The 27,954-nt window shown below is 44.8% G+C and overlaps 1 protein-coding gene across 1 annotated transcript; it reads left to right on the top strand.

Moving 5' to 3' along the window:
- The first annotated feature begins 21,152 nt into the window (after positions 1-21,152).
- Positions 21,153-21,248, top strand: SLN (sarcolipin). The gene has a single exon (XM_084841637.1). It carries the CDS (start codon positions 21,153-21,155, stop codon positions 21,246-21,248), a length of 96 nt encoding a protein of 31 aa, XP_084697763.1.
- Positions 21,249-27,954: the final 6,706 nt, after the last annotated feature.

Here is a 27,954-nt window from a genome sequence, read left to right as displayed (position 1 = left end):
TGGACCACAGCACGCCAGGCCTTCCTGTCCTGCGCTCTCTCCCGGAGCATGCTCAAGTCCATATTCATTGCATCAGTGATGCTATGTAGCCATCTCATCCTCTGCCGTCCCCTTCTCCTTTTGCCTTCAGTCTTTCCCAGCATCAGGGTCTTTTCCAGAGAGTTTTCTCTTCACATTAGGTGGCCAAAATATTTGAGCTTCAGCTTCAGTATCTGTCCTTCCAATGAGCACTCAGGGTTGATATCCTTTAGGAACATCTCCTGGTAGGGCTAGGAAAAAATCCTACCTCAGACCCTGGAGAGCCGCTGCTGCCAGTCAGCATCAACAATACCAGACTAGATGGACTAATGGTGTAAGGCAGTTTGCTATGTTCCTGTGAGTTCAATTCCTAACACTGAGGAGGAGAGTAGGGATGCTGTGGTGTCTCCGTTGCCCTATCCCATGCATTTGGGGAGGCAGGTGGAGTTCTGCAGCAAGGAGTCTGTCCTACGTGCGCAGGCTCCTTGTTAGGGATATGTGAAACAGGAAAATTCGAGCTTACCGAAGTTCTCTGAATTCCATCTCAAAGCTTGTTCCAACTCAAGTCTGTATCAGATTGCAAGCTTTTTTTTTCTTTTTGCATGAAATTCCGTGCATATTTATGTGTGTATTTTCCCAAATGTATGCATCAATTGTGTACGCATTCTTCTCCTATTGATTAAAGTGTATTTATGCAAATTTTTGAAAAGTATGCATTTTTCATGCCCATTTTCCCAATGTATGGATACTGTCAAACACATTCTTTTCAGTCCACAAATCACATTGCAAGCTCAGAAATGTATGGAGTTTGAACATAGATTACATCTGAGTCCATGAGTCTAGAAGGTGCAAACTGGGTAAAACCTTATAAAAAACTAACTGAAACAAATTTCTCATACATCCCTACTCCTTGTGCAATTTAAAACTCCACGTGATCAAGGTTCTAAATCACGTTGGGAGCCTCCTTACACACAGCAGGCTCTCTGCTTCAGACCTTCCTTCGCACAATGAGTGTAGGATGGCAGGACCAAGTGACGGGGATCAGAGCTAGTGAGCAGATTCCTCATACTTGAAGAACATAACGCCTGAAGAGCGTATCAGCTTGTGTTCTCTTCTGTTTTTCCAGCATCTTTAAAATGGATGACTTAAGTATTTATTCATTTATTCATTGTCCCCTCCTAGAAAACATATATATTTTAATCAACATTATTAATACAGCCAATTCATCATTCTGCCTCCAACAGGCTTAGAATTAAAAGTGCAACAAGATGATGAAACACATGCCTGGCTAACACAAACTCTGAAATTATATTCTTTGGTTCCACTGCAGTCTTTTCCTTATCACTCACACGGAAGTCTGTTATTATTTTCCTTATCACTCACACTTACCCCTCACATAGGCAGGGACAGCATCAGGGGTAAGCATGGTTGGGCACCTGCAGATGTCCTGCAGGGGTCCACTGGCAAGATCCCCCTGGAACTGGTCCTCCTCTTCAGCACTGCAACCTGCTTGTTCAGCTGCCTCTTGCTCTGGCCCAGACAACACTGGTGGTGAGATGGAGCAGCAGCAGATGCCACTGCCTGCTTGCTCTCTGCCTGTCAAGCAGGCAAGTAGTAGCAATGATAAGAAAGAGCTGGTGACCAAAAGGACCTGGTGACAATGGCAGCGAGAAGCTAGACTTCCTGCGGGAGGGGCCTGTTGAGGGTATCTTGCCCAAGGGCCCTCCAAAACCTGGAGCCACCACTGCACACACGGGGAGAGCCCAGAAGTATCCCAAGAGGAATTGCCATAGTATAGGCTTTGCATCCAAAGGGCTGCAGGTTCAGTCCCCATAATCTTCATTTAGAAAGATCTTGGGTAACAGGGCTGGAAAAAGACCTCTGTCTCAGACTATCCAAAGCTGTTACCTAATCAAAGTCGACAATACTCAGCTGGATGGACCAGTGATCTGACCTGGTATAAGGCAGCTTCATATGAGAGTCAAGCCACTCCCTTCCTCAGCCTCAGTCACCCCATCTCCAATTTGGGGATAATAATACTGAACTTCCATACAGGGTTGTTGTAAGAATCACAAGTAGATAATGCATGTGAAACCATTTGAACACCAGAAAGTGCTATAGAAATGATGATGATGATCCTACAACTGTAAGCAGGCAACATGAGATTAGGGATAGCCCCCACCCCAAATTAAGGAAGGGGCTTCTCTCCCATGTAGGGGCAGGCATGTGACTGTGTCCCTCAGCCTACTAAACTGCCATGGCTTCAAACTGCAAAGCGATGTTCTGGTTAAGAAAGTCAGCCCCTAGTGGCTGAAGATATAATTGCAGGCTTCAACTACTCAGACATACTTAAATTAATTAAAATTAATTAATGCATTTAAAAAACAAAATAACCCCAAAGTGCACACCCCTAGGATCCCCTTAGTATGCATGCCAAGTTTCAGGTGTCAAGGTTTCATAGTCTTGGTGCTATGGCACTGACAGACACACACACACACCCCCCCTCTTCGATGATAGATGGATGGATGGATAGATAGATAGATAGATAGATAGATAGATAGATAGATAGATAGATGTAGGATCCAAGTGTGGGAGAGCTTGGTAAGTACCTTTACTTGGTGCATGCACAGTGCTGGTAAATGTGTGGAAGTTTATATCAGTATATAGCTAATGACCCAAATAGAATATTACAATGCAGAAAATCAACTGCAGGAGAAGTGTTCCCCCTCCTCCTCTGCTCTGAATGTGTCTTATTTCCCCTCTGCTTATTTTGATCAGTGAATTTTTCCTTTGCACCCTCTTACCCTCAAATGTTGCTGCCACTACTCTTTCCAGGTTTACCCAGAGCTGGTGAGGGAGTGTGTCCTGCAGTTACTTAGCAACTGCGATATGCTAGAAAATGCCTTATGCATACAACAAAATATGCCATCTGCTTACAGAGCTCCCATTTTGACTGTAGCAACATGATCTGACGAATAACAATCAGTCATAGAGAAGTGAGAAACACAGCTGTGACATTTGGCATGGTGTTGTCAGCATCTCCCTGTTTGTACCCCACATGGAATAAGATTAGGAAAATATCAGCTATAGATTAAAACTATGCATAGACAGTGTAATATAAGACCGCCACCCGTTAGCATTTAAATGATAGTCAATAGCTTCTCTGCAATCACAAACTTCAGCTTGGAGGACATGACGGCAGCTGCATGCCTATACTGAAAATACCTGCCTCCTCCTATTAATACACTAATCCTTTGAGGCCACAATCAAGATCAAGGCCAAACTGCTCAAAATGTACAGGCACACACTGAATGCACTGAATGCTTCAAGGGGCTTTCAATATTAGATAGTCTTTGTGTTGTATTCAGGTATAGTGAATTAACTGTGCCTGTCCCGTTAAGTATAGCCCAGCTTCCAGACTCTCCCCCACTCCCATCCCTTAAGCCGCATTTGGCTTAAGAAGATTTGATCATGGAAAGGCATCACCACGCTTCCATCTACCCAGGAACCAGTTCCCCAGAAAGATCCCAGAGGTTGGCTTTCCTACATCCAGAGGAGGTTGCCTTGCCATCTGAGGACTCTGAGGACACCAGCATGAGGACACCAGCATGAGGACACCAGCATGAGGACACCAGCATGCCATCTTAGGACTCTGAGGACACCAGCCACTTCCATGTTGTTGCTGCTAAAACAGGCTAGGCCCTTTTCAGAGAGTCTCAGTCAGTGTGGAGATGGAGCCAACCAGCTTAAACAAGCCAAACTCTTATTTAAGGCTCAGTCTTGATCTGCTCCTAGTTGGAGCACCAAATAGACAATCCTGTTTGGCTTCCAGTCATACTTGGAGCTTTTCATAGTGCTGATATCTTCCTGTCTGGCTTCCCTGTGAAACTTGACCTACTCAGACCCATGCTAAAGATCTGACACCCTAGTAGCTCCTGCAACCCAAGCTACAGTAGTGCCCAGCAACGTGAAGCCCTTGCCACAACAAAGGCACCATAGGGCATCGACCAGACCCTCAGCCTGAAATGTAGCCTAAATACAACATGTGGGGAGGGGAAGTAGGGAAAATCTCACTCTAATCTCCAGTCTCCAATAAGATTTTTAGTGGAGGAAATCTCTTATCTCTGATGGGAGATAAGAGATTTTCCTTGCCTGCAGAAAAGGTGGCAGGGGCTGGGGAAGAAACTGGACAGCTGGATGGGAACCCCCCTGGGGTCAATCACAATGTTTCTAATCAATTAATCTCACTGATTAATCCACTAAATATTGCAGCCTTAGGTACTATCAATGCATTTATGGAAGCAGACAGAAGATAAACAAATTTGGTGAAGTTTCCAGTGGTGCTTACTAGGAACTAATACATATAGACAGGAACATAGGAAGCTCCCTCACACTGAGTCAGACCATTGGGCCATCTAGCCCAGTATTGTCAACACTGAATTTTTCCAGACCTATGGAGATGCTGGGGATTGAACCTGGGACCTTCTGCATGCAAAGCAGGTGCTCTGCCACTGAGCCATAGATGGGTTTCATCTTTCAAGTGTTACCTCACTTCCCTTTGAGAGAGGTCACTCAAATCTAGGGATGTATGAAACACCTACCTTACGTAGCCTATCATGGCAGGGGGGGGGGGAAACCAGCGTACGCAAATGGCGGTAGCCGCCGCCATTTGCATACGCTGGGGTTTCTCCCCCCCCCCCGCCGTGATAGGCTATGTAAATACTTATGTAGCCTATCACGGCCTCCGCAGGGATGCAAATGGCGTTCCTGCGTTAGCCGTGATAGGCTACGTAAGTATTTACGTAGCCTATCACGGCTATGAAGAGGAGGAAGCGAATGGCGGCTGCAGGACGGCCGCCATTCACAAAGCAGCGCGGACGGGAGCAAGTAAGTGCTCCGTTTCGCACGCCTTTTGTGGGGTGGGGAGGCGGGGGCTTCGTTCCGCGATGGATTTCGGGGGGCTGAATGCACTGGCATTTGGCCTCACCGAGATCCGTTGCGGAATTCTCTGACATCCCTACTCAAAACAGTGTTGCCCAGCTACTGCTCCTGATCAAACCTTCTCTGAACCCTTCCCTTCCTTTTGCCACTCTTATTCAGTGTCCATGGCACAACATGAAGCGATATCGAGAAAGACATTCCAGCTACTGTGTACCAGTGGGTTGATGACACTCACATCTACATTTGCTTTTGATCGGAAAGCTATTTCCTCCTCTCACATTGCTCAACTCCTAGGGAGACTCTGGGTGAAAGTGTACCAGTTTAGGTTAAGAGAAGTGTCTATTGGTAACAGCAGCAGCGAGAAACACGTGGAATGGAACTTAACTAGACTGGATTTTGCCAAAGGTAGATACAGGCCAGAGATGCCTTTGTTGCAGCGGTCTGTGAAATGGCCCTCACGTAGTGCCCCTGGAGCATGGTTAATATGGGGGTGAGCTTAACTGCTGAGCTTGCCATCCAGCCTAAGCTCTGCTTTCCAGGCAACACCCTTCAGGTAACACGGAGTTCTTTATTAGCATTGTATGTGAGAGGAGACTAATTTCTGAGGAGCTGCATGTCACACTGCCTCAGCTTCAAGGCCTACACTAATGGAGGATAAGGCTATCAATGGCTATTAGTCATGACAGCTATATGCTACCTCCAGTATCAGAGGCAGTATGACAATGTACCAGTTGCTGGGGAACATGAGCAAGAGGGTACTTGTCAGGGTGGACACTGAGCCCATAGAATCCCAGAGTAGTTCTGATTCTGAGGAAGAGGAGTTGCTCCTGGGAGAGGAGCGCACTCCTCTTTCCCAGGGCCAACAGCTGACGGAGATTCCTCCCACCGGCATTCCTAGCTTAGATAGCAGTCCTGGGAGTGACAGAGCACGGGAAGCAGGCTTGATGGACGCGCGACACCGACGCAGAGAGTGGCGCCAAATGGAGGGCGCGGAAAGGAGGCGTAGTGCCCGGTTGGCACGCAAACAACAGCTGTGCCCAGAGGATCCAAGGGAAAAGGGGAGGGACTCTCCCTGGCCCTTAAGTTCAGGGGTCTGCCAGTGATTCCCTTTCAAACGGGGACCAACTGTTCCAACCTAGGGCATAGGTACTCTGCTGCTCATATCTAGTTGCTAACAGTAGAGTTGTTAAGTTGTAAAAGAGGAATAAAGCTTTGAAAAGAATCCCTTTGTCTGTGTCTGGACGTGGCTACTGGATTAGACTGAGAGAGGCCTCCAAGGAGCCCTTGACAGCACTATTGTACTCATGGGAGTTTGGGAGTTTCTCACAGGCACCTGGTTGGCTGCTGTTTGAACAGAATGCTGGATGAGATAGGCCAGAGACGGGTAACCTCAAGCCCAGGGATAAAATTTGTCCCATCTAGTGTCCAAATCCAGCCATTCATTGTTCTCCAGATGGCCCTACACCCTTTCCCCCAACCACGAACTGTTTGCTGGTTTCTGTGTCCTGTCTCTATGACAAAGGATGGAGAAGCGAAGGGAGGCTTACCTGTAGACTTTCAAGGAATCAGCTTTGGTGCGCTTTGGTCCATGCAGGGCTCCACAGGCAAGTGCACCGCACCAGTATAAGTCTCTTCACAGAACAAACTTCTGGGTGGGGTGTGGGGATTGGAGTAAACATCATAAGACTGGCAGGGGCCACTCAATCAGTAAGACAGCCCCCCCCCAGCTCTCCTTTCTCCTTCTGCTAACACTTCCATAATGTGATAGATGGAAGCTTACCACTAATTACTTCCTTATACCAACAAAGCAAACAGTAAGGAAACACAGCTACAGATCCTTTGTTACTCCATAAAATCCTGGGAGGTCTCCTCCCATGAAATGGTCTTGCCAAATCTCTCCCCCTGCATTAATTACTTCCTTTCAACAAAGCAAACAGTAAAGACAGGCAGCTTGGATATTTATGGAACAAGCCTCATTGACCACAATGGGAGTTACTTCTGAAGAAACACCTGCTTCCCCAAGCTATGCCTGATTCTGCCAATTTCTTTTTTTTCTTCCCCTCTAAAAGCGCTGTCTCACTTTGTCACCAGCGTGCATTTGTCCAGCAACACCTACACCCCTATCTCACTATGCCATTTTCATGGAATTGCTCTAGCACGAAATTGCTCTATCACGCATGATAAAGGCATAGTGAGATGGAAGAAATTACCCATCCTGAAAGGAAGTAGTTAAACAAATCATACCTACAAAGGGGTTTTGAATGTCACTGTGTCACCATCATGCATTTGTCCAGAAATACCTATACCCCCTGTCTCACTATCTCACATTTGCCAGTTATTCCTATCCCCCTATCGCACAATAGTGTGATAGTGAGTTCATGAGATAGGGGGCATAGGAATAGCTGGCAAATGTGAGATAGTGAAATAGGGGATGTAGGTATTGCAGACAAAAGTGCTATTCGCTTTAATGCTTTACTTAAAAAAATAAAAGTTACAAGCTGCCCAGAGCACACCTATACTTTGCGGGGATTGCCACTGCAGTTCAGTGGTAGGCAAGGTGAAGCAGATGCCATGATGTAGCTCAAATCTCTGACAGCCAGCTGTGAAATGGTGGAAACAGCAGGGAAACACAGGCGGAGAAAACCCTGGGGAAACATCCCTTGACCAGATCAGTGAGGCCAAAGCTAGGTGAAAGACACAGCCCTGGGCAGGGCTATCATGCCGGAGTAAATGCGGAGGGTGGCGCACATCACAACAGAAGCACAGACAAGCTGAATTAAGGAAAACAAACGGACTAAAAGTAGTCTCAGAAGTAGGAATGGCGAAGAATTCCTTTAGAATCTGGCCCCCCGGAATCTGTGGTGGAACGGCCTCCTGCCCCCCGCCCCCCCGCGGAATCCCCCCGGGACAGCAGTTACCTGGGGCGGATTCAGCGGCGGCGGCGGTGGTTGGTCTCCTGGCCGGCCGCAGCAGGGTTGCTGCTGCTGCCATTGCCGTCCTTGCAGCCAGCTGTGATAGGCTACGTAAGAATTTACGTAGCCTATCATGGCTAACGTAAACAAACAAACAAACAGACCACGCAGCGTATGCAAATGGCGTACAAAACTCTACGTAAAAAATATTTACGTAGGCCAGAACGGCGAAAAATAAAGGAACACAAATAGCGTCCACTACGCTATTTGCGTTCCCCCTTTTTTCTGCCGTTTTATCTTAAGTAAATATTGATGTAAGATAAGTCAGCGAAAAATAGGCCACGCAAATGGCGGCCGCTGTAGCCGCCATTTGTGTACGCTGCGTGTTTGGGGGTTTTTTTTAGGTCAGCCATGATAGGCTATGTAAATTCTTATGTAGCCTATCACGGCTGGCTGAAAGGATGGCAATGGCGGCCGCTACAGCGGCCGCCATTTGTTTCCGCACCAGGCCGTCTGCGGCCAGAAATCTGGCTGCGGACGGCCCTGGCTGGCTGCTCTGCGGCCTGGCCGCAGACCAGAGCCGGCCATCAAGGATTCCAGGGGGGAGGGCCGGATCGCCTCCCCCCCCCGTCGAGGATTCCATGCGGAGGGACAGAGCAAAGGTAAGTGAGTTTCATACATCCCTACTCAGAAGAACCAGTTTTTCTGTGACAAGCTCCAGGGTGGCTGCGGGTTGGCTACGACATCATGTATCCCTAATGACCTCCAAATGCAGGCAGCTCATAGTAAATTGCTCGTGGAGACACCCACCTGGCCTTGGTATAATTTTTTTCTCATTCTAAAAGGTTGAAATGCCTCTCCTAAAGCTTAGGTGTTGGCTATAAGAGCTTTAAGCTAAAATATGCTGGTATTTGGGGTATTCTGTCCTCACCCTTTTTGCTTTGGCCCTAACCCCTTTGCCTTTGGCCACCCTGACCACTGGAATGTGGTCCCTGAGAGCTTCTATGAAATTGAACTCGACCCTTGAGCTGAAAGAGATCTCCTACCTCCGAGATAGGACTTTGGTCTGATTCAGCATGGCTCTTCTTATGTTCTTAAAGTCCCCACTCAGGCTTCCAGAAAAAGAAAAACTAAAACTTGCAGTCTCTCTTAAAGAAATATACACACATCATAGTTTCTTAACAATCTGCTGAAAGAAACTCATGGGCAGGGCCACGGCAAGGGTAGGTGTAGTTGGGCACTGGCCGAGGGCCTGCACCCTAGCAGGGACCCACTGACAAGAGCCCCCTGGAGTTGCTCCTCCATTTCACCCTTGCAACCTGCTTGCTCACCCACCCCCTGCTTTGGCCCAGACAGTGGTGGTGGTGAGACAGAAGAACAATAGATGCCACTGCCTGCTTGCTTAATGGCTCTCTGCCTGTCAAGCAAGCAAGCAAGAGCAATGATGAGAAAGAGGATGAGGAACAATAACAGCTGGTGAAAATGGCTATGAGAAGGTAGATTCACTGAGGCAGGGGGCCCATTGAAGGTGTCTTGATCAAGGGCCCTCAAAATCCTGGAGCCGGCACTGGTCGTGGGGATGGGGGGTTGCTCTTAGAAACATTGTCAGAGCTGAACCATCAAGCAGGAACTGGGAGTTGAGCCAAGAGTCAGTAAATACTCTCAATGCAAAGTCCCAACTTGAATAGGAAGTTTTTCTAGCCTCTCCTAGTGGGGTAGGTCAATGGACGGCCTGGGTGGGTGGGTTCACTCCAATATCCAAAATCCCTTTACTGTCTAGGACAGCTTTCCCCAACCTAGCAACCTCCAGATGTTTTGGTCTTCAGCTCCCAGCGGTCCCAGTGGGCATGGCCAATGGTCAAGAATCCTGGGAACTGCAGTAAAAAACATCTGGAGGGCACCTGCAGTCTAAAATAGTGCAGACTCACTCTCTCAGGATTCTACCACTTCGTTTTGCTTAATGTTTAGACCAGCCTTGGGTGTGGGAAAATGTCTCAGAGAAAACCGTTTCAGGGTTGGCTTTCAGGTAGTCTGTAAGCAGAACCAAATATCTGCAGATTCTGGAGCGAACCATCAGACTCTCCTTTCTCTCTTTCTCTCCACTGGAGGGTTAAATTCCTGTATAAAGCATGCTAGAGGGGACAAATGTTCTCATACGTCACACTGAGGTCTTGTATCTTTGTGCACATATCAGGATTCACACACAAAGTTCGGTGAGGTTTCAGCAGAAGCCATTTGTGCACAGTCCTGATGGCATCACAAACCACCTCACCATCCCCAGAGCATACCAGTGAAGGTTTAACGTGATAAATGTATGTGGGGTGCTTTTAAAAAATAATAGTGGAGAAGTGGACAGTGCACCTGGAGGAAAGACTGCAAACAGCATCAGTATATGTACCTACCTGGTATATGTACCTGTTATTTACATTACCAAGGCAGGAGGGTGCTGACTCACCCTGTGGGTGAAAATCTCCACTGCTATTCCTACTGAAATATCTTGTTTGCACCTAGCCTATGTTTCTACTGACTAAGATGTCTGTTAATAATAAGCCTTGGCTTCTTCTGAGATCTAACCTTGTAAATGCTATCTCTGAGCTTGATTTCCCTCAAGGCAACTTCATCAGCAGCTTGTCCCCAAGGATCAAGCTGTGTGCATGCCTTTCCCATTCCTGTGAAATGGGAAGCAGCCTGCTGAAATGTGCCAGAAAATGCCACAGAGATGGCATCTCACAGATACATTGATAAGCTGATGTTGATAACTGGACTATGAAGCTCTCTGCAGGTAGATACGCTCTCGTTCCAAAGCTCTTCCAACAATGTAGGCTGTGTACAGACATGGATGGGTTTGTTTGTTTTTTGCTGTGGAGCAAGCCCTATTTTCTCCCACCTTCACTCTTGTACTGACACATTCACCTTGGTCAAGACCGAAAGTTGACTGCCACACACACTGAGTTGTCCACTTATAAACTGCCAAAACAGAGCAAAAGCATCACCAAAAAGAGGACAAGAAAGGATAGTTATTTGCATAATATTTGCATATGCTAATTTATATCTATAGATGCAAATTTCAAAATAATTATTATAATTTAAATAGAAATACAGTGTATCTCACCAGAGTGGGGAGGACTGAGAAGGTGACCTGCAGTCTTGCCTGTTCAGCCTGCTGTCCAGTTGCTATCTGTTGATGGAACTTCTTATGGATCTCTATTTTTAAATGAGAATTGGACAGAACAGCCCTTCAGAGGACTTTCCTCTATGAAAGAGGACACTTGGCCACCCTTACACATGTGCAGCATCTTTTTGTTTCTGGTTTCTTTTCCCAAGAGCATGTTTATCCATTCAAACGTTTGTTCTCTGTGTTTTTAAAGCTTTTTTTCACAATATTGAAAGTGCTTGGGGTAGGGGCAGAGGGGCTGGCTTTTTGACTGACACAAGGGTCAGCCAATCAGTGCTGTATACAGCTCTGTTCCAAGGAGGGCAGATTTGCCTTGCAATTGACACAAGGGCCAGCCAATGAGGGCTGTGTAAATCCAATTTCTGTTCCAAATCAGGACAGGTTCTTTTTGAGCCCAGTCTGGGCAAAAAGAGACTACTTTTGTTAGAAAAGTGGTGAGAGTACTTATGCAGGGACTCACCGGTACGACTTCCATCTACATACCCTCAGACAATTGTGGGTTGGAGAAAATGTTAAAATAGTACTCAGCACGACTCTCTGAAACTTGTCTTTTTATGGGGGTATGTTTGTGTGTGTGTGTTCTCTCGGCATGGATTGATTTTCATCTGCTGAACAACATTATGAGGAATTGCACTCCAGTTACATAAGATTACAGGAAAGGAGGATGTGCTACTTGATGTGTTGTTGAAGAATAATGTGTCATAAATGCAGTGCTGTTAAATATAAACCAGTGCCTTAAGTTTGAATATGTAAGGCATGAGACTGGATCTTGGGCTGGGCATGTATTTTAAAAGGTTAGAACATTTAAAACTGTTTTAGAGATGGAAACCAAAAACCCACAAAGGCTACAGGGGAAGCATTTAAGGTACAAAATCTCCCCCAAATGACCTAGGAACCTAACTTGCTTTTAAGAAACTGTGGAAATTGGTAGGCCAATCTCAGGGTCTTGAATGTCTTTGGGGTTTTCCACACCATCAAGCAAAAGATACAGCCAACCTCAATTAGCACCGTCTACGCCAGATGCTTTATCACTGGTGTTTGTTGCTTTTATGACTGTCACTGTTTTATCATGGTATGGGTTTTTATTATATAGGATGTTATTATTGTAAGCCACCTTGGGAGGGCTGCTACCCTGAAAGATGGCCTAGACATATTTCAAATAAATAAAATTCCATTTTGCCTTTCATGGCATACTGCAAGTGACAGAGCAAAACCACCTGTGGCAGCAACAGGCCTGAATCTTCAGATGTCAGTCTGCCCTAATCATGCGGAAGGGGCATGAATGTGATTTCAAGCACAAAACGCATTTGGGGAGGGAGCATTGAATACACCCCTCACCTACCACTTTTCTCTCTGTAGCCTTCCACACAGCTGCTCACTTCTAGTGTTGGAGCCCAGCTAGGGTGGAATGGCCTGTGGGGAAGAACGGAGGGAAGGTCAAACGGCAAGCAGGGAGAGGGGACAGCAGCCTCCCATCCCAGAGTCTTTTACATGCTAAATCTCTTCCCCACTCCCTGATGTACACATGAGTGGGGCAGCCCAATGTTATAAGATGTGGGTTTCACACTGTTATGTATAGCTTGTCTATGAAACCCAGGAAGGAGAGAAGGTTCCCCCTACAGGTCTACAGCCATTGCCTTTTCCTCCTGTCAATAAAACAGAGCTTACCATCCGGGGCAACTCCAGCTTTGAGGGGGGCCCTGGTCAAAGTACACTCCTCTGTCAGCAGGCCCTGGCAGGTTTGTCAGACACTGGCAGCAGACAGCAGCAATGGACCTCTAAGTCCAGTCACCATTTAAATTTCCCATAATGCCTTGGAACGAGGTATATCACTGACCAATAGCTTTTGTGTGTGATGCGCATGCAACCAAACACCACATAGCAATTATGATGGAACTGAACTGCGCTCTCTGGGAGAATTCCAGGGGCATAGCCCTGTTAGCCTGCAAAAACAGCGAAGGCTGTTAAAGGCCACTTAACCTGGATGAAGAATCTTATTTTCCCGCAGGCCTGATATTGAAGGTTTTTCTGTCAAGAAAATCAGAGGTCCCTGCAGTAGTAGCACAAGCTCAAGAGAAGAGATGTGAGTGGCACACAACAAATGCCTTTTTAATACTATAAACTGATTGTCTGGAAAGGCTCTTAAACAAATCCAACAGACTGCAATGCAACACGACTACTAGCGTACATGTTTTGGAGCCTGCGTCACTTTGGAAAATGAAAACTGAGCTTGTGTGGTGTAGTAAATAAATACCATGTTTTCAGGGCCGGCTCTACTATTTGGCAGAGTGAGGCAGCTGCCTCAGGCAGCAGATGCTGAGGGGTGGGGAGCAATGACAAGGAGTTGGAGGACAGAGCTCTGTGCGCCATGTGGCCTGCTGTACACTCCCTAAACTAGCCTGCTACCTTCAGGTGTAATGGAGGATGCTGTCCCATTGGCAGTGTTGAAGTAAGATGGAATTGCCATTCCAGTCAGCTTCTGTACAGAGAATAGGGAGAGGGTATCTTGTTCTTTGCCTCAGGCAGCAAAATGTCTTGGGCTAGTCTGGCCATTTTGGAATTGTTGTAGTGAGCTCTGAGTTCAAACCTCTTCTTTTCTCAGTCATAATACTCATGCGGTGGCCCTGAGCAAGTCATCATCTCTCCGTACAAATCACCTCATAGAGTTGTTTCCAGGGCTCAATGGAATAGTGCCACATATGCCAGCCAGGCTGAGTTCCTTGGAGAAAGGGGAGAAAGATACAAATGTGGTATGACACTGAGGAAAAGATGTATGTGTGTGTGTGTGTGTATACATTCTCTGAAAATATAATAATAATATTAATGTATTTCAAAATTACATGCTTTTTCTTAACATTTACTAATGGTTAAACCACTCGATTAAACAATCATGTTTATAATATCCTTGAATTTCTTTATTCCAAATGTTTCTAAAGACATTGTTTCTAAAGGTGGCAGTATCCAACGTGACATGAACCCTAATGTAACTTACATTGCGCTAGCACAAGGGACCTGTAGCGGAATGCCAATAGCATTAGCTAGCACGATGAGATTACCCAGAAAACCTCTCATGCCCTCCATACATTAGCCCTCCATTGTCAAGGGCTAAAAAGTGAATAGGGCATAGCAACTAACATTCTACCATCTCAATCAAATTTAGAATGCACCCTCATTAAGTATACAGCACTTTTGCAAGAGTTGTACATACATATCTTGCCATATGACATAAAAACTTAATTTAAATTGGATAGGCTGCTGCCTCTAAAATTATTATGGATATGTTTTCCCAGCTGAAATGGGGGCAGGGGAGGGGAGAAAGTAAGAGAGAGTGAAAGTGAGAGTGTGAAGGAGTGTTTCTAGTTATGGCCCTGAAATTATAAATTAAAACATTCATGTACATGCTCTCCTGCTTGAAGAAAAGCACGTCTTCCTCCACATTTAACATGCAAAAATCAGTATTAAATCGTACCCTAAAGTACATTTGATATTTTGTAAACAACCTGGGGGTGGGGGAAGGGAAGAGATGTTTGCTTCTGATAGTTGCAGTGCAATGCCACAATTTTGTGATCAGAACTATGGTATCTATTGGTCTGCCAGTGTAATTTTAAGAAAGGAACACCTGTTAGAGCTGTACACTGGTAGTATTTTCTGTTAGCTAGGTCAGCAAAAAAGCCTTTTTGTTTTTGCAGGATGTATAGAAAGCTTATACACACAAAAACGGAACAATTTTAAAATGGTTTTATTATCAATTTCAATTTTTAAATATCTAACATGATAGAAATACCATTTTTTAAAGGATATTTGGGTAGTTGTTATTGCATCATTATTGAGGGTGGGGAACACTGCTATTTGGTTGCACATTGAATGGGGATATGGGTCTGTGTCTGAAATTCCCATCTCCACTTTTGCATCTACCAAGCTGATCCTCTTATTCAACATCTCACTTACATGTCCTCTAAAAACTGACACTCCCAAAGATTACCCAATTACCTTGTCATGCAATCTCATTGTCTTCTCTCTCCATAACATTTACATAACTTCTGCTCCTCCTTTCTATCTCAGTTCCCTTCCATGGATTGTATCCAATGTTAGCCTAACTTACATCCCATTAATTTAAATGGATCTACTCCAAGTAGGACTAACGTTGGATACAACCCCATGTCACCAACTCCTTACCTGAACATACATATGGTTCTTCCTCTCTCAGGCTGAGCAAACATAAGCAGCACATGATAGATCCACCACTTTGGGTTTCTTCATAGTGCAAGGAATCAAGGGGAAGAGGAGTGAATCTAATCTTGACATTTTGTGACACTTTCAGTTTAAGATTAGAAACCTGAATATGCCAAAGCCACAGAGAAGTATCTCTTCCTCACTGGGAGGAGCTAACTTTTCAGCATCCATGCACCTGTTAAACAGTTGACAGAGCTTCTTGGACAAGAGGGTTCCTCGTCTACACCAACGGCAGCCGAGATACTGTCAAATCATTCATAACGCAGGCCATACTTCTAAAGGATTAAAACAACTCCACCCTTGTCGCACTTCATCCCATTTTAACCAAAGACCAAACTTTGCTAACGCATGTCGTACTTTGTGGGCAGTCCCTAAAAGGCCCCTCTCTATATATGCATCGCTGCACAGGCTGATAACCCAACTGGTGCAAGAACAAGTGTTCAGCCTATACTATGTGCTCTTCTCTATGGTTCATCATTGAGGGTCCCCATTGCAGCACCATCTATTTTAAAAAGTAAAGGAATAACTCCCCCCCACCCACAGTTAATACAAACATAGGGTAGTATACAACTGTTTCATTCTGTTAGTGCAAATTATGTTGTGCTATTGGAAACTAGTTTCTGAAATATGCACAAGAGGAGAATCCAACTAAAGTTACATTTGCACAAGCATGGTTGTGCAAACAGTTGTGCATTACCCTTGTGCAACTGATTGCACATAACTCTTGTACAACCCATTGTGCAACCTGTTGCACAACCAGTTGTACATTCTGCTTGCACAACCAGTTGCACAAGCATAATGGCCAATCACTTGCAGAATGGAAAGATTCAGTGGAGTTTTGCTAGTTCTACTTGAATTTGCAGAATGACACCACTGGATACTGCCCATATTTTCCTCATTAAAAACAAGAACCAAACAGCTAATGTAAGGCCCATAAGGCAGCAACTATTTCTCCCATGCTTTCACTCTTTACCCATTTCTTAAGATGTTTATTTTAATAATTAATTAATTAATTAATTATCACCATCAGTGTGCATGGCACTTTGCAGATTACAAGAGGACATCTGTAAAGTAATCTGTAAAGTGCCTTGCACACTGGTGAGACAATTAATTAATTAATTAATACAATAAGCATTTTAAGAAATGGGTTAATGGTAAGAGCATGGGAGAAATAGTAAAAGATAACTAATGAATCCATAGATGTTTGGAATACGTGAAACTCAAATCCCTTTGTCTGCATATTACAACAATAGCACTATGTGACTTTATATTACAGCATAAAGAATATTTTGCTCCCACTGTTCTATCTTGGATTAAACATATAGGAACATGAGAAGCCAAAGAGGCTACTAAAATAAAGATGTAAGACAGCAACAGGTGGCTGCACTTATCAAGTAAACTGCAAAGGATCTGGAATCCATTCAGTTGTCAAAAGGCTGAGTAAAGTCTTGCCTTGATCCTGAAGAACATTGAACATTCTAGGCAGTTACAGATCTCGCTCCTTCATGGATGATCCTCTTGTGTACACTTCAAAGCAGAATAAACTTGTTTTAAAAAATCTAGAAGGAAAAATCTAGTTAAAAATTCCTGGGCACTCTTGCAACCAAATGCAGGAAAGAATCGAAAGGTAATATGTAAATCAATACATACCCCTGCCCCCCACCATGCATAAATAGCCTGAACTGAATCTTGCTCATCAGCCTAACCCCTCCTAAATATGCAACCAGGGACGTCATCACTTTTGTTGCCAATACCCTCTTGCTCCCCTCCCTTGGACTACTTTAGTCCCAGCAGAGAAACTGGGAATCCAGACTGCACTGGGAGATGAAGAGAAGCTGAGGAAGCCCTGGGTATCACAGGCTGAAGCGCTGTGCTCCATCCATCCTCTTCAGGTAGAGCAAGAGATATATTTGATATGACTGGGATTTTCTCCTTGAAACTTAAACATCCAAAGAGTGAGAAAAATCTAACATTTAAATCTATACAGCATGCTGGCTTTCTAACTTTTATGCTTAGGCAGCAAACTTCTAGTTAAATCCTTCTGGCTCTAACAATATATAATGTTGAACCTCCCTTGGTTCTGCATATGATATTATTACTAATTATTAATATAATGTGTGTAGGCTGCAATCATGAGCATACACACACACACACACACACACACACTGATTTCAGCAAGGCTAAACCTGTTGTTTAATTGTGAGATAATGATGTTCTTTACATTCATTGTGTTCTCTCTCTGTAATGTCAGACAAGTTCCCATTATCCCCATTTTACAGATGAGTAACAGCAACTGATGAAAAACAAACTGTTCAGGGCTACTTGCTGAATACAATAGTGCTTGGACATTTGAACTCAGGGCTCTTAGAACTAAAGGCAATATAATATTTGCAGAATGATACTGATTTTATGTTATACGTAGTGGTTAAACCACTAGAATAACTTGTAAGCTAGAAGTCCCTAAACTGAATCTCAGTTTAGCTATGAACCAACCTGGTAGCCTTAGGCAAGCCACCCTCTCTCAGCACAAGCCTCCCATCTGCAAAACAGAGTAAATAATAAAATGGTCTTACAAGGGTGATTGTAAGTATAACTAAGAATGTGTTTGCTCAGTCTTTTCAACACTTAAAGATAACCATTTAACTGTTTATATTGCTACATAATATTAGGGCTACTGGTATAGTAATATTACAATAAGATTATTACTCTCCATCTGCAATCCTGCGCATATATCATTTGGGGAAAAGTGCCAGTCAACACAGTGGAACTTGGGATGCAGCCTTACGTACATTCACTTGAGAGTGAGCCCCACTGAAATCAGTAGGACTTACTTCTGAGTAAATATGCATAGGATTACAGTGTTACTTCCACTAAAAAATGTACAGGATTGGTATTTAGTCTCTTTATCCATGGCGTACCTAAAGAGCTTGAAAAATTAATAAAGATATGAAAACCCAGACTGGTACTGGTCAATTAAATGGAAATATTTGATGCTCAGAACATTTTGGAAAAATGGCAATGCAACCTCTCAGCATCTTGAACCTGCAGAAAAATATGAACACAATAAATATTCAGAGGGGAATAAGTATGGACCAAAACATTCTTAGAACAATAGGAAACCTAACAGGAGTCCCTTAGACAATCATTGCTGGAAGATTTATGATCACAGGTACCATTTCAAGGGAGAAACAGTTTTGGCAGAGTGTGTGTGTGTCTGTGTATGTGTGTGCGTGTGCACGTGCACACGTGTGGCAGGGGGAGAGGGATTGTAATAAACATTTTCTTTACCACAAGGGAGATTGTCACTGTCCCTAAGTGATGGTCCTCGCTATGATTCTTCTCAAGATATACTTTTAGCATTAATTTATTAAGAGGAGAGAGAGAGAGAGAGAGAGAGAGAGAGAGAGAGATGGGATCACTAAAATAATTGGCATCATATTTCTTAATCATATATGAACTGGGCCATGAAATGTAATGCAGGCCAGTCTAGTTTGATTAAAGCCCTTTGCAGACACTTGTGTATCAAATGTTCATGGTTTTATACTTCTAAAAAGTTTGGATCAACCCCTAAGCTCAGAACCCCCTCCCCCAATCATTAATGAGAGCAACAACACTAAAATTTAATCAAAGGTAATGTACTGCATCATCCACCATCTTTTCCCTCTAGAATTAAGGATTTCTACTAGGATTGAAGCTAATTGACAGGCTCAACCTTAAAGAAAAAGCTTGTCTCAGTGCATAGATACATCTGTGTACATCTATGCACTCAGTGATGAACCAGCACTTTTCTGCTATGCACTGGGAGCCCCCGGCCAGGTTCCGCATATCTGGACAAGCACATCTGTGCTTCTCCAAGATTGTGTGCCCTTGTGATAGGGGGAATTAACGTTAGTGCAATGGGAAGCTAGTACTTCCTAGATGCCCCCTGCTTCTCCAGAGTGCCAAGCAGTCACAGTATTATGGTAATTATTGTGTTGCTGCCAGCCCTGGCAAAAGGCCCCTCACCACCTGACGCAGGAGAGAACATGCACTGCCATCACATCACATCTCCTCATCCCACGTCGCCCTTACCTTTGCCACTGCTACCTCACCAACTCTATGGAGAGCCTCATGGCCAGAAGCAGCAGTTACAGGGCTGTCAAGACAGTCAGGTGAGCTCTTATGAGAACCCCACAGTGAGGGAAAGAAAAGGTGGGTGGGTGCTCGAGAGAGCCCCGGGTCAGTGGGTGGGGGCTCGAGAAGATGCCACAGCAGGAGAATGGCTGGTGAGGTTCTCCAGAGCACCCTGTGGAAGTGGTGGGCCCTCCTGCTGGGAGCAGAGAAGTGGTGCTATTCACCACTCCTCATGCACCACCACCTGATCAGGGTGCCTCATCCTGCTTCATGGGTGGGCCAGCCCTGGATGCTGCTTGGCAAGAGGCAACAGTTTACTGACTCAACAAACAGTAACAACAAGCTGTTGTGGCAGGTTTCTTTTAATAGGCCACCATTTCCTGTCTCACCTGCACCCCCGTTGTTGTTCAGTCCTTAAGTCATGTCCGACTCTTCGTGACCCCATGGACCATAGCACACCAGGCCTTCCTGTCCTCCGCTCTCTCCCAGAGTGTGCTCAAGTTCATATTCATTGCATCGGTGATGCTATCTAGCCATCTCATCCTCTGCCGTCCCCTTCTCCTTTTGCCTTCAATCTTTCCCAGCATCAGGGTCTTTTCCAGGGAGTTTTCTCTTCGCATTAGGTGGCCAAAATATTTGAGCTTCAGCCTCAGTATCTGTCCTTCCAATGAGCACTCAGGGTTACCTGGGGCCTATTTGTTGTATGGTATGGTCAGTGCTTCCAAGGAGTTGGATCCTACTTGGCTCTGGCAACGTTTGAAATAGAAGGATTACGTGGGATGGGGCGATGACACAGTTGCTTCTCACACCAGCACCTTTGGCCTCTAGGGACATGTGGCATTGGCATGGAGAGTCATCATACAATGTATATGGTCCACTTGGGATCCTATTTGAAATGTTACAATGGAATATGTGATGTCACCACACTGGAAGCCCCCAGTGTCTATAGCAGCCTTTCACAACCTCACAACCTCCAGATGTGTTTGGTTACAACTCCTGTCATCTTCAGCCAACATCATCTACAGAGCTGAAGTTACTATGTGGGGATGGAGTTCTTCCAGGTCATGTGGCATCTTCTTTTTTAAAAGGGGGGGGGGATTCAAGTGGGATTAATAAAGAGGGGGACTTCTAACTGGAACAGAACTTGGGATTCAAACTGAACAAGTTTCTTCAAGTACTTTGATTTAACAAGACCATAAACCGTATCAGACTCACGCTTCTGAAACAGTTGTAGATGAGTCTGAAAAATAAATTCAAGGGAGCGACATCTTTTCCTTTCTTTTCAAAGTAACACATATACAGATATTAGATAGTGAAGCATTACATTTTTCCAAAATGCAGTTTTCAGCCATACACCTTTCCCAAATCATAAAATCAAAGGTGTATTTATTTATTTGTTGTGTTTTTTCTGAAAAGTAACTGCAAATCCATATGGAATTCTCAGGATTGTTTATCATAAGGGATTGGCGCGGGCGGGTTGACATAAAAACAGGTCCATTGCAGAGAAGAAATGAAAGACGGTGATAAGCTGTTAGAGATACCCCTGCCCTTAAAAAAATCTCCTGCTTGCACTAAAGGTTAGCAATAGAAATAACGTTTACTTATACAAGTGGTATAAATAGCGCAAGAGTAGGCTTCATCTTCACATGTCTAGTTTTGTTGGGGGTTTTCTTGTTCTTTAGGAGAGGGCAAGGTTGATCACAAGGACAGCCAGAAACAACAGCTCTTCGCCTCTGCTGTTCCCCTGACTGTTCCTGGCCATGGATAGATCCACGCAAGAGCTCTTCCTCAACTTCATGATTGTACTGATTACAGTAATGCTAATGTGGCTTCTGGTGAAGTCTTACCAAGACTGAAGGACTCTCTCACACTCCTTGGAGTCACTGAAGGATCTGTGTTTGAAGAAGGATGTGAATTCTGCTACGCCAGAACTATTCTCTGTGTGCTGTATGTCTATGTGTAGAAAAATTGTGATGATTTTTTTTTTTTACCTCTAAAATACCTCTTGGCTATATTAATCTAAACATTCAAATGGATCTAAGATGATGTACATTATTTAATTTATCTACAAAGCATAGCATATCCTTCTTTCCCCCTATCCTCCGTAATCAATGCATATACCTGATCTGGAACCATGGCGGTGACTGCAAACATCGAATTCATTTACCCTCCAGGCCTGTCTGTGTCCTACCCAGTCTTGTACAACTTTAATTGTTTCAGCTTTGCATAGTCAGAGCTAGTTAGCTGAAATGTATGTTCCATCCATCATTGTTGTCAATTGAATAAAGAACAATGTACTTCTTGTTCTCTTTCACTCTCTTTATATTATCATTGTAAACAAGACTTACAGTAGAGATGGGGAACATGTGCCTGTTGGACTGCAATTCCCATTATCCTTCAGCATTAGCTATGCTGACTCAAGCTGATGGGAGTTGCAGTGCATCAACATCTGGAGGGTCACCTGTTCCCCACTCCTGACTTACAAGAACAGTGAACTCATTTGATAAATATGTTTATACATTTAAGTTAGAGGATTGCTTGGGAGCCACTAGCAGAGCTACGAATACAGAAATAAAAATGTTACAGGTCAGAACTGCAGTCTTGGGCACAATCCTATGGGATCTGCCCTTGATACTCATACATCTCTGAACTCCAGTGCAGAGCGGAAGGTGTGGCCAGAGGTGATCATCACCTCCGCTGCATCTCCCACTCTGCATGTCAGCTAGAGGGCTTTTTCATGGAGGGTGAGGGAAGGAGGTTGATGAGGCCTCAGGATATGGCGTAAGCTGGCCTCTCCAGTCCCCTCCTGTCCCCTCCCACAGAGATGCCCTCTTTACCTCCCCACCAAGGTTGCTGGTGCAGTTCTCTCCACGTGAGCTGTGAGGAGGATGGGGAGGAAGCTCAGATTCCTGGCTCTGAAGTTGGAGAGGTGTCTTTGATCTCAGATCCAGGAATCCAAAATATCCTATGGCCCCTTAGACTCTGTCTAGGAACCATAGGATTGTTCCCTTAAACTACAGTTATTTGTAGTATAGGGTTAATTATTCCTGTTTTACACTTTTGCACACACAGGTCCATATAAATATACAAGGACATCCTCTGGCTGCTTCACAGAGCCTGCCAGGCCCAAATGCCTTGCTCTGAAGGGTCCTTCCTCAGAGCAAGGCATTGTGGCTGAGGTGGCCCTGCAGACTACCTATGTTGCCGTGGTACAGGCGCATCTCCAGGTTGCCACAATACCTCACTCTACGGAAGGTCCCCTCAGAGTGGGGGTGGGGAACCTCATTCAATCCTCGTCAAATTCAATTTCAGAGAAGCTTGGGGTGGGGGCAGGGACAGCACATTTCAGTGGAGGGCAGGGCAATAGGCAAAAGGATGGGGCCAAAAATACAAAAAATAAAACAAAAAACATCAGCATATTGTAGCTTAAAGTACTTACTGCCAGTAAGTGTTAGAGGATGCATTCCAAACTTATAGAACAGGGAAAACTGCACAAACGTTTGTGCAGGAAACCAGCAAACGATCTGTTGTTGGGGAAACAGCCTGGAGATAGAGAAAAGGGCGAGGGCAAGGGAAGGGTGTGTGGGCATCTGGATTTGGACCCCAGGATGACCATATTTGGCCCCTGGCTCTGAGGTTCCCTTCCCCTGCCTTAGAGCAAGGCACTGAGGGGTGGAAAGGGGTGGTGGAAAGGAGACTGAGCAGCAGCATATGACTGCTGGGAGCAAGAGAGAGGGTGGCAGCGCGCCCTTCTGCCTTAGGCAGTGGGATGTCTCATGCCGGCCTGGCCTTTCTGCATGCAAAGCATGCGCACTATCACTGATCTAACAGTCTGAAAACCGTAAACATTACCTCTTGGTGAATAGTCAACAATAGGTTCTGAAAAGCCAGTAAACTTCAGATCTGGACTGGCTGTTGATTTGTCTGCCAAACCTGACCTATGATGTCTTGTTCTCATGGCTGGCTCAAGATATGTTGCCTGAAGCAGCAAACAGCATTCTCTGCCCCCAGTCAAGATACATAATACCCAAGGCTGGGTCAAATTATTCAGGGACCTGAGGCAGAAAAGTCCACAAGCACCTTTCCTTCCCTCCCTAGCAGTAAAAATATAACAATACATTAAATAACCAACAATTTGGCGCCCTTTTGTGACACCCCAAATCAGTTGCCTGAGGGGTGGCCGCCTCAATCTGCCTAATTGTAGGGCTGGCCCTGCCTGCTCCTGACTTGCCAGATTTCCCCAGGCTCAGCCTCAGAAGATGGCAACAGCGCCTCCCACAGAAGAGCTACAGAGAAATGGATGATCAAACAGAGGCAGCCTCCATGTTGTATATATTTAAAGTGATCCCCCCACAAGGCTTTTTGTAAGTAGCAGCCACCAGAGGATCATAGCGATGCAGTTGTACCACTTACTCTAGGTCAAGAGTGGCCACTTATGCATTGCCAAAAAAGAAGAATTGTATCACGCCCCCCAAATGAGGACAAAAGAGGACACCAATCTGCACAATATTTGCATATGCAAACATATATGCATAGGTACAAATTAAGAAATATAATTTCAATAGAAATACATCTCATCATAGTGGGGAAGACTGACTTTGTGACCTGTGGGCCTGCTCAGTCTGCTGTCTGGGTGCTTAGTATTGACAACTCCATGGCCCTGGTGCTGCTCTCTCTTCTTATGGTCTTTTGAGTTTAAACCAGACATGGCCCGGACAGCCCTTCAAAGAGAGGACAGCTTCAGATACAGGAGTGTCCTCTGGCAGCTCTCCAAAATAGAGGACTGGTCTCTGTAAAGTAGGACAAGTGGCCAGAGTTGCAGACAGACAATACATACAAATCTGATTAACAAAGCATGCTCCACCAGTCATTAATGCCCTCCATGAGGCCTGGCTAATAGGGACCCCTGCGCAGTGTGTCTCTGTTTGAAAGAGCCTCTCTGTTCTACAGGCCCTCCTTTCTCACACTCTTATTACAAGGGCAAAAGGTATTCCCTTAAAGTTCCACTAGTACAATTAATTTTAAGAGCACTAGTACAAGTAATTAAAGAGAGAGTGCCTCTAAGCATGTGCCAAGTGCCTTACCCTCAATATTTCAGTCTGCTTCACACAGTCAAACAGCAATGTGGTGGCTGCTTGCACTGAGTAAGTCAAGCCCCCCCCCCCCAATGCAATAAACCATTTGTCTGGAGCAACTTGGCACACCATTGTGCCAATTTTCACCACACCCAAACAACTATGGCAAAACAAGGTTTGTGATGGTGCAGAGAAAACAGCCAAGAGCAGCATAATGAATTGCTTCAAATGGCCAACTTGTGTGGAGAAGCTGCTATCTGGTTACATCATAAGTAGCTGCTCACTGCAGTAGTTTGCATATCAGACTTGGACCTTCAACAATATCTCCTCACATGTATCCCTTCATTAAATTAGATTCCTATCTTGCCTTCCTTGGAATGAAAATCAATTACACTGCCCCCAAAAATGTATGTCACAGACTTAAAAACACAAAACAAGCCAATAAAAGGCCGATTTAAAAGATCTGTCTAAAATAAATGTTTGGCAGGCCTTTTGAAAGATAAAGGCATGGAAAACTGCCTTATTTATACCAGGTCAGACACTCTGCCCATCTGGTCCAGTGTTGTCCACTCTGAATGGCAGTGGCTCTCCATACTCTCTTCCATCAGCTGTTATCTGATCCTTTTAACTGGAGGTGCCGAGGGATTGAACCTGGGTCCTTCCACATGGGTGTGCTTTCCCACTGAGCTATGGCCCCTTCCCAGAAGCATAAATACACTGGCAAGCTTTTTTGGGAATTTCCATAATAGGGGCCACGACTGAGAAGGCGCTGCTCCTTTCCTTTGTGGATACTATATGGAATCCTGGAGATGAAATCTGGAGGAGGGCGCTTCTGAAGAGTGGAGAGAGCTGGAGGAGATTCCTCAGATCATTTAATACTACACAGAGTTTATTAATTAAGCACTCACAGTGCCATCCTACATATGCCTACTCAGCATCAAGTCCCATTAAGCTCAATGTGGCTTACTTCCAGGTAAGCCTGTATGGGGTTGCACCCTGAGCTAACTGAAACCTTCTCTCTGAACCAGTCCTATAATTAGAATGGAACTTGGTTTACACCAAAGTTTCTCTTGCGCATCTTCTTGTGAGATGTGAAATTTCTCACAAGAAAGCCAAGGCTGGGTTCTTAAGTAACCTCAGTGGCTCGGAAGGTGTAGCAGCACCAAGTTCTTCCTGGGTTGCTGTGGTAATGTTATGTGAGACACCCCAGGCCATGGGGGAAGAACCCCCTCTACTGTTCTTCGTCCTCCCACTCCTATGCTAGTAGAGGAGCCACGGTGTTAGGCTTTTTGTGCATGCTCCCAGGCCTCTCATGTTACCCTAGCAGTGTGGGAAGGAACTGAGCCGCGACATCGCCCATGTTGCCAAGGTAACCTAAAAACCCAGTCCAAGGTGTTAACTTGGCCTGTGCTGATTGAGAGGTCACAACCTTGGCATTAGACCCTCCTGGGGAGAAGGTGCCACAGTTTCACTAATTCACACAGTTTGGTTGTGTTCCTGAGGGTGGCATCTGAATCACATAGCCACCTCCAGAAAACAGTTCATAATCTATTTCTATAGGCCATGAACCCTCCGTAATTTAATATAGAGGAGTCTCATCTTTCACATATCATGCCCCTCTTTCTATCCTACTTGAGCGAGTGTGTCTTCAAGCTGGTATTATCAGAGCTTCCGGCAGGCTTAAAAATATTTTTTTCCAGAGACTAGTGTGTACTAAAGTAACTGTTTCAAAGCCTCTACAGCTGTGCTCCAGATCTTTTTCTCTCCCCCTCAAGTGATGAAGAATGTGATAGGTCTTTCTTAATGATTCAAAGGCCCGTATGTGAATAGTGGAAGTGGAAAAAGGGACACAGCTGTTTGATACATGCCTCAGAGGGATGAATTACATGTGACACACAGTCACATGTCACTTTGCCCTAGTGGTGTTTTTTTAAAAACAAATGAACAAAAAGGAGCTGTAGGAGGCTGCAGTCTTGATCAGAAAACTGCCAGGTGAGAAGAAGGTGGTTAACTCTTTTCCACCAGGCTGTTTCCTCCTCAAAATGGCTCTTTCCAGTTGGTTTGTTTCCCATGGGAGAAAAGATGGCGGGGAGGGGAATGTAAGACTATAGCTGTCTGTGGCTGCTTTTCATTTTAAAAATATTTCTTATTTATCTGTTTTATTGCACAGATTTATATACCACTTTCCACAGATTTATCAAAGCGGTGAACATCAAAAACAATAAACCATAGCAATAAAACTGCACAACAATAAATAAATAAATGCTAATCAGCAGTAAAACTACACATTCTACTGTGCGCTGCATACCCTAGCAGGCTGGGTCAAACTTCATGGAAAGTCTGCATGAAGAGACGGGTCTTAAGAATGGTTTTTGTATTTTGTATAACATATTTAAATGGTTTTTAAATTTGTGAACCATGCAGAGAGCTTCAGCTATGGGGTGGTATAGAGATATAACAAATGCAATGAAAATGAAAAGAAGACGTCTGAACATCAGAACTGTGGAGGCCTATTTGATGACAATTGGTAATGCGTTCCAGAGGGCACTGCAAACCCCAGGAGCATACGGCACCATCAGAAGCACGCTGTCTGATGATCGCAAAGATAAGGCAGAGAAATAAGCAGTGAGGTGATCCCTAGGGTAACCTGGTCGCAAGCTGTTGAGGGCTTTATATGTTAACAATAACAAGCTTGGCCTGATTGCTTAGTGGCAGCCAGCACAGCCAAAATGGGAGCAAAGTTACATGCAACTGCACATCGCACATAGTTTTGCTCTCATAAATACTCAGCTGCCTCAGCTCTGTTTTCCAGGCACTTTGGCTATGCTCTAGCTTCTGTAGCTTAAGCTGATCCTCAAGAACCAGATGTCAATCTGCATTTAGCTAATGTGTAGAAAATATGAATTCTATTTATCTGTATAATCTAAAGAAAACCAGTTCCCAACTTTCCATCATGTTCCCTCAACATCTTGTCACACAGCTGTGTGACCAAGAAACATGTACGGGGGTGGCGGGGGGGGGGAGGTTACAAAGGTGGCAGTTGATTTGGTTCTCAGTGTCTCCTGTTGACTTTGATGGGACAAAGTATTGCTCTGCCTGAGGAACTAGCTTCTGACCATACTTCACACGTACACAACCACGAGGTTGGGCCTTTAGAAACACATATTAGATTCTTTTTCAGGACTAAATGCAAAATGACATATATAAAGGAAATATCAATCTCTTCTTCTTAAACAAGATTACAAGGGTGTGTGTGTTGGGGTTGGATGGAAAATATGTCTATACAGCTTTGCTTGACAATGACCTAAAGGTAACAGGATTTGGTGTCTCCCCCTAAAAAGGTAAAAGGTAAAGGTGTCCCCAACCAGTCGTGTCCGACTCTAGGGTGCGGTGCTCATCCCCGTTTCTAAGCCGAAGAGCCAGCGCTGTCCGAAGACGCTTCCGTGGTCATGTGGCCGGCATGACTGAACACCGAGGTGCACAGAAC

This window comes from Heloderma suspectum, chromosome 3, assembly GCF_057233095.1.
Source record: "Heloderma suspectum isolate Gila_16-S chromosome 3, 16-S_ref, whole genome shotgun sequence".
NCBI lineage: Eukaryota > Metazoa > Chordata > Lepidosauria > Squamata > Helodermatidae > Heloderma > Heloderma suspectum.
This window is presented reverse-complemented; position numbering and strand designations above follow the sequence as displayed.

Excerpts from the sequence above, each read along its gene's own strand:
- SLN (XM_084841637.1), top strand. The coding sequence starts at position 21,153 with ATGGATAGATCCACGCAAGAGCTCTTCCTCAACTTCATGATTGTACTG.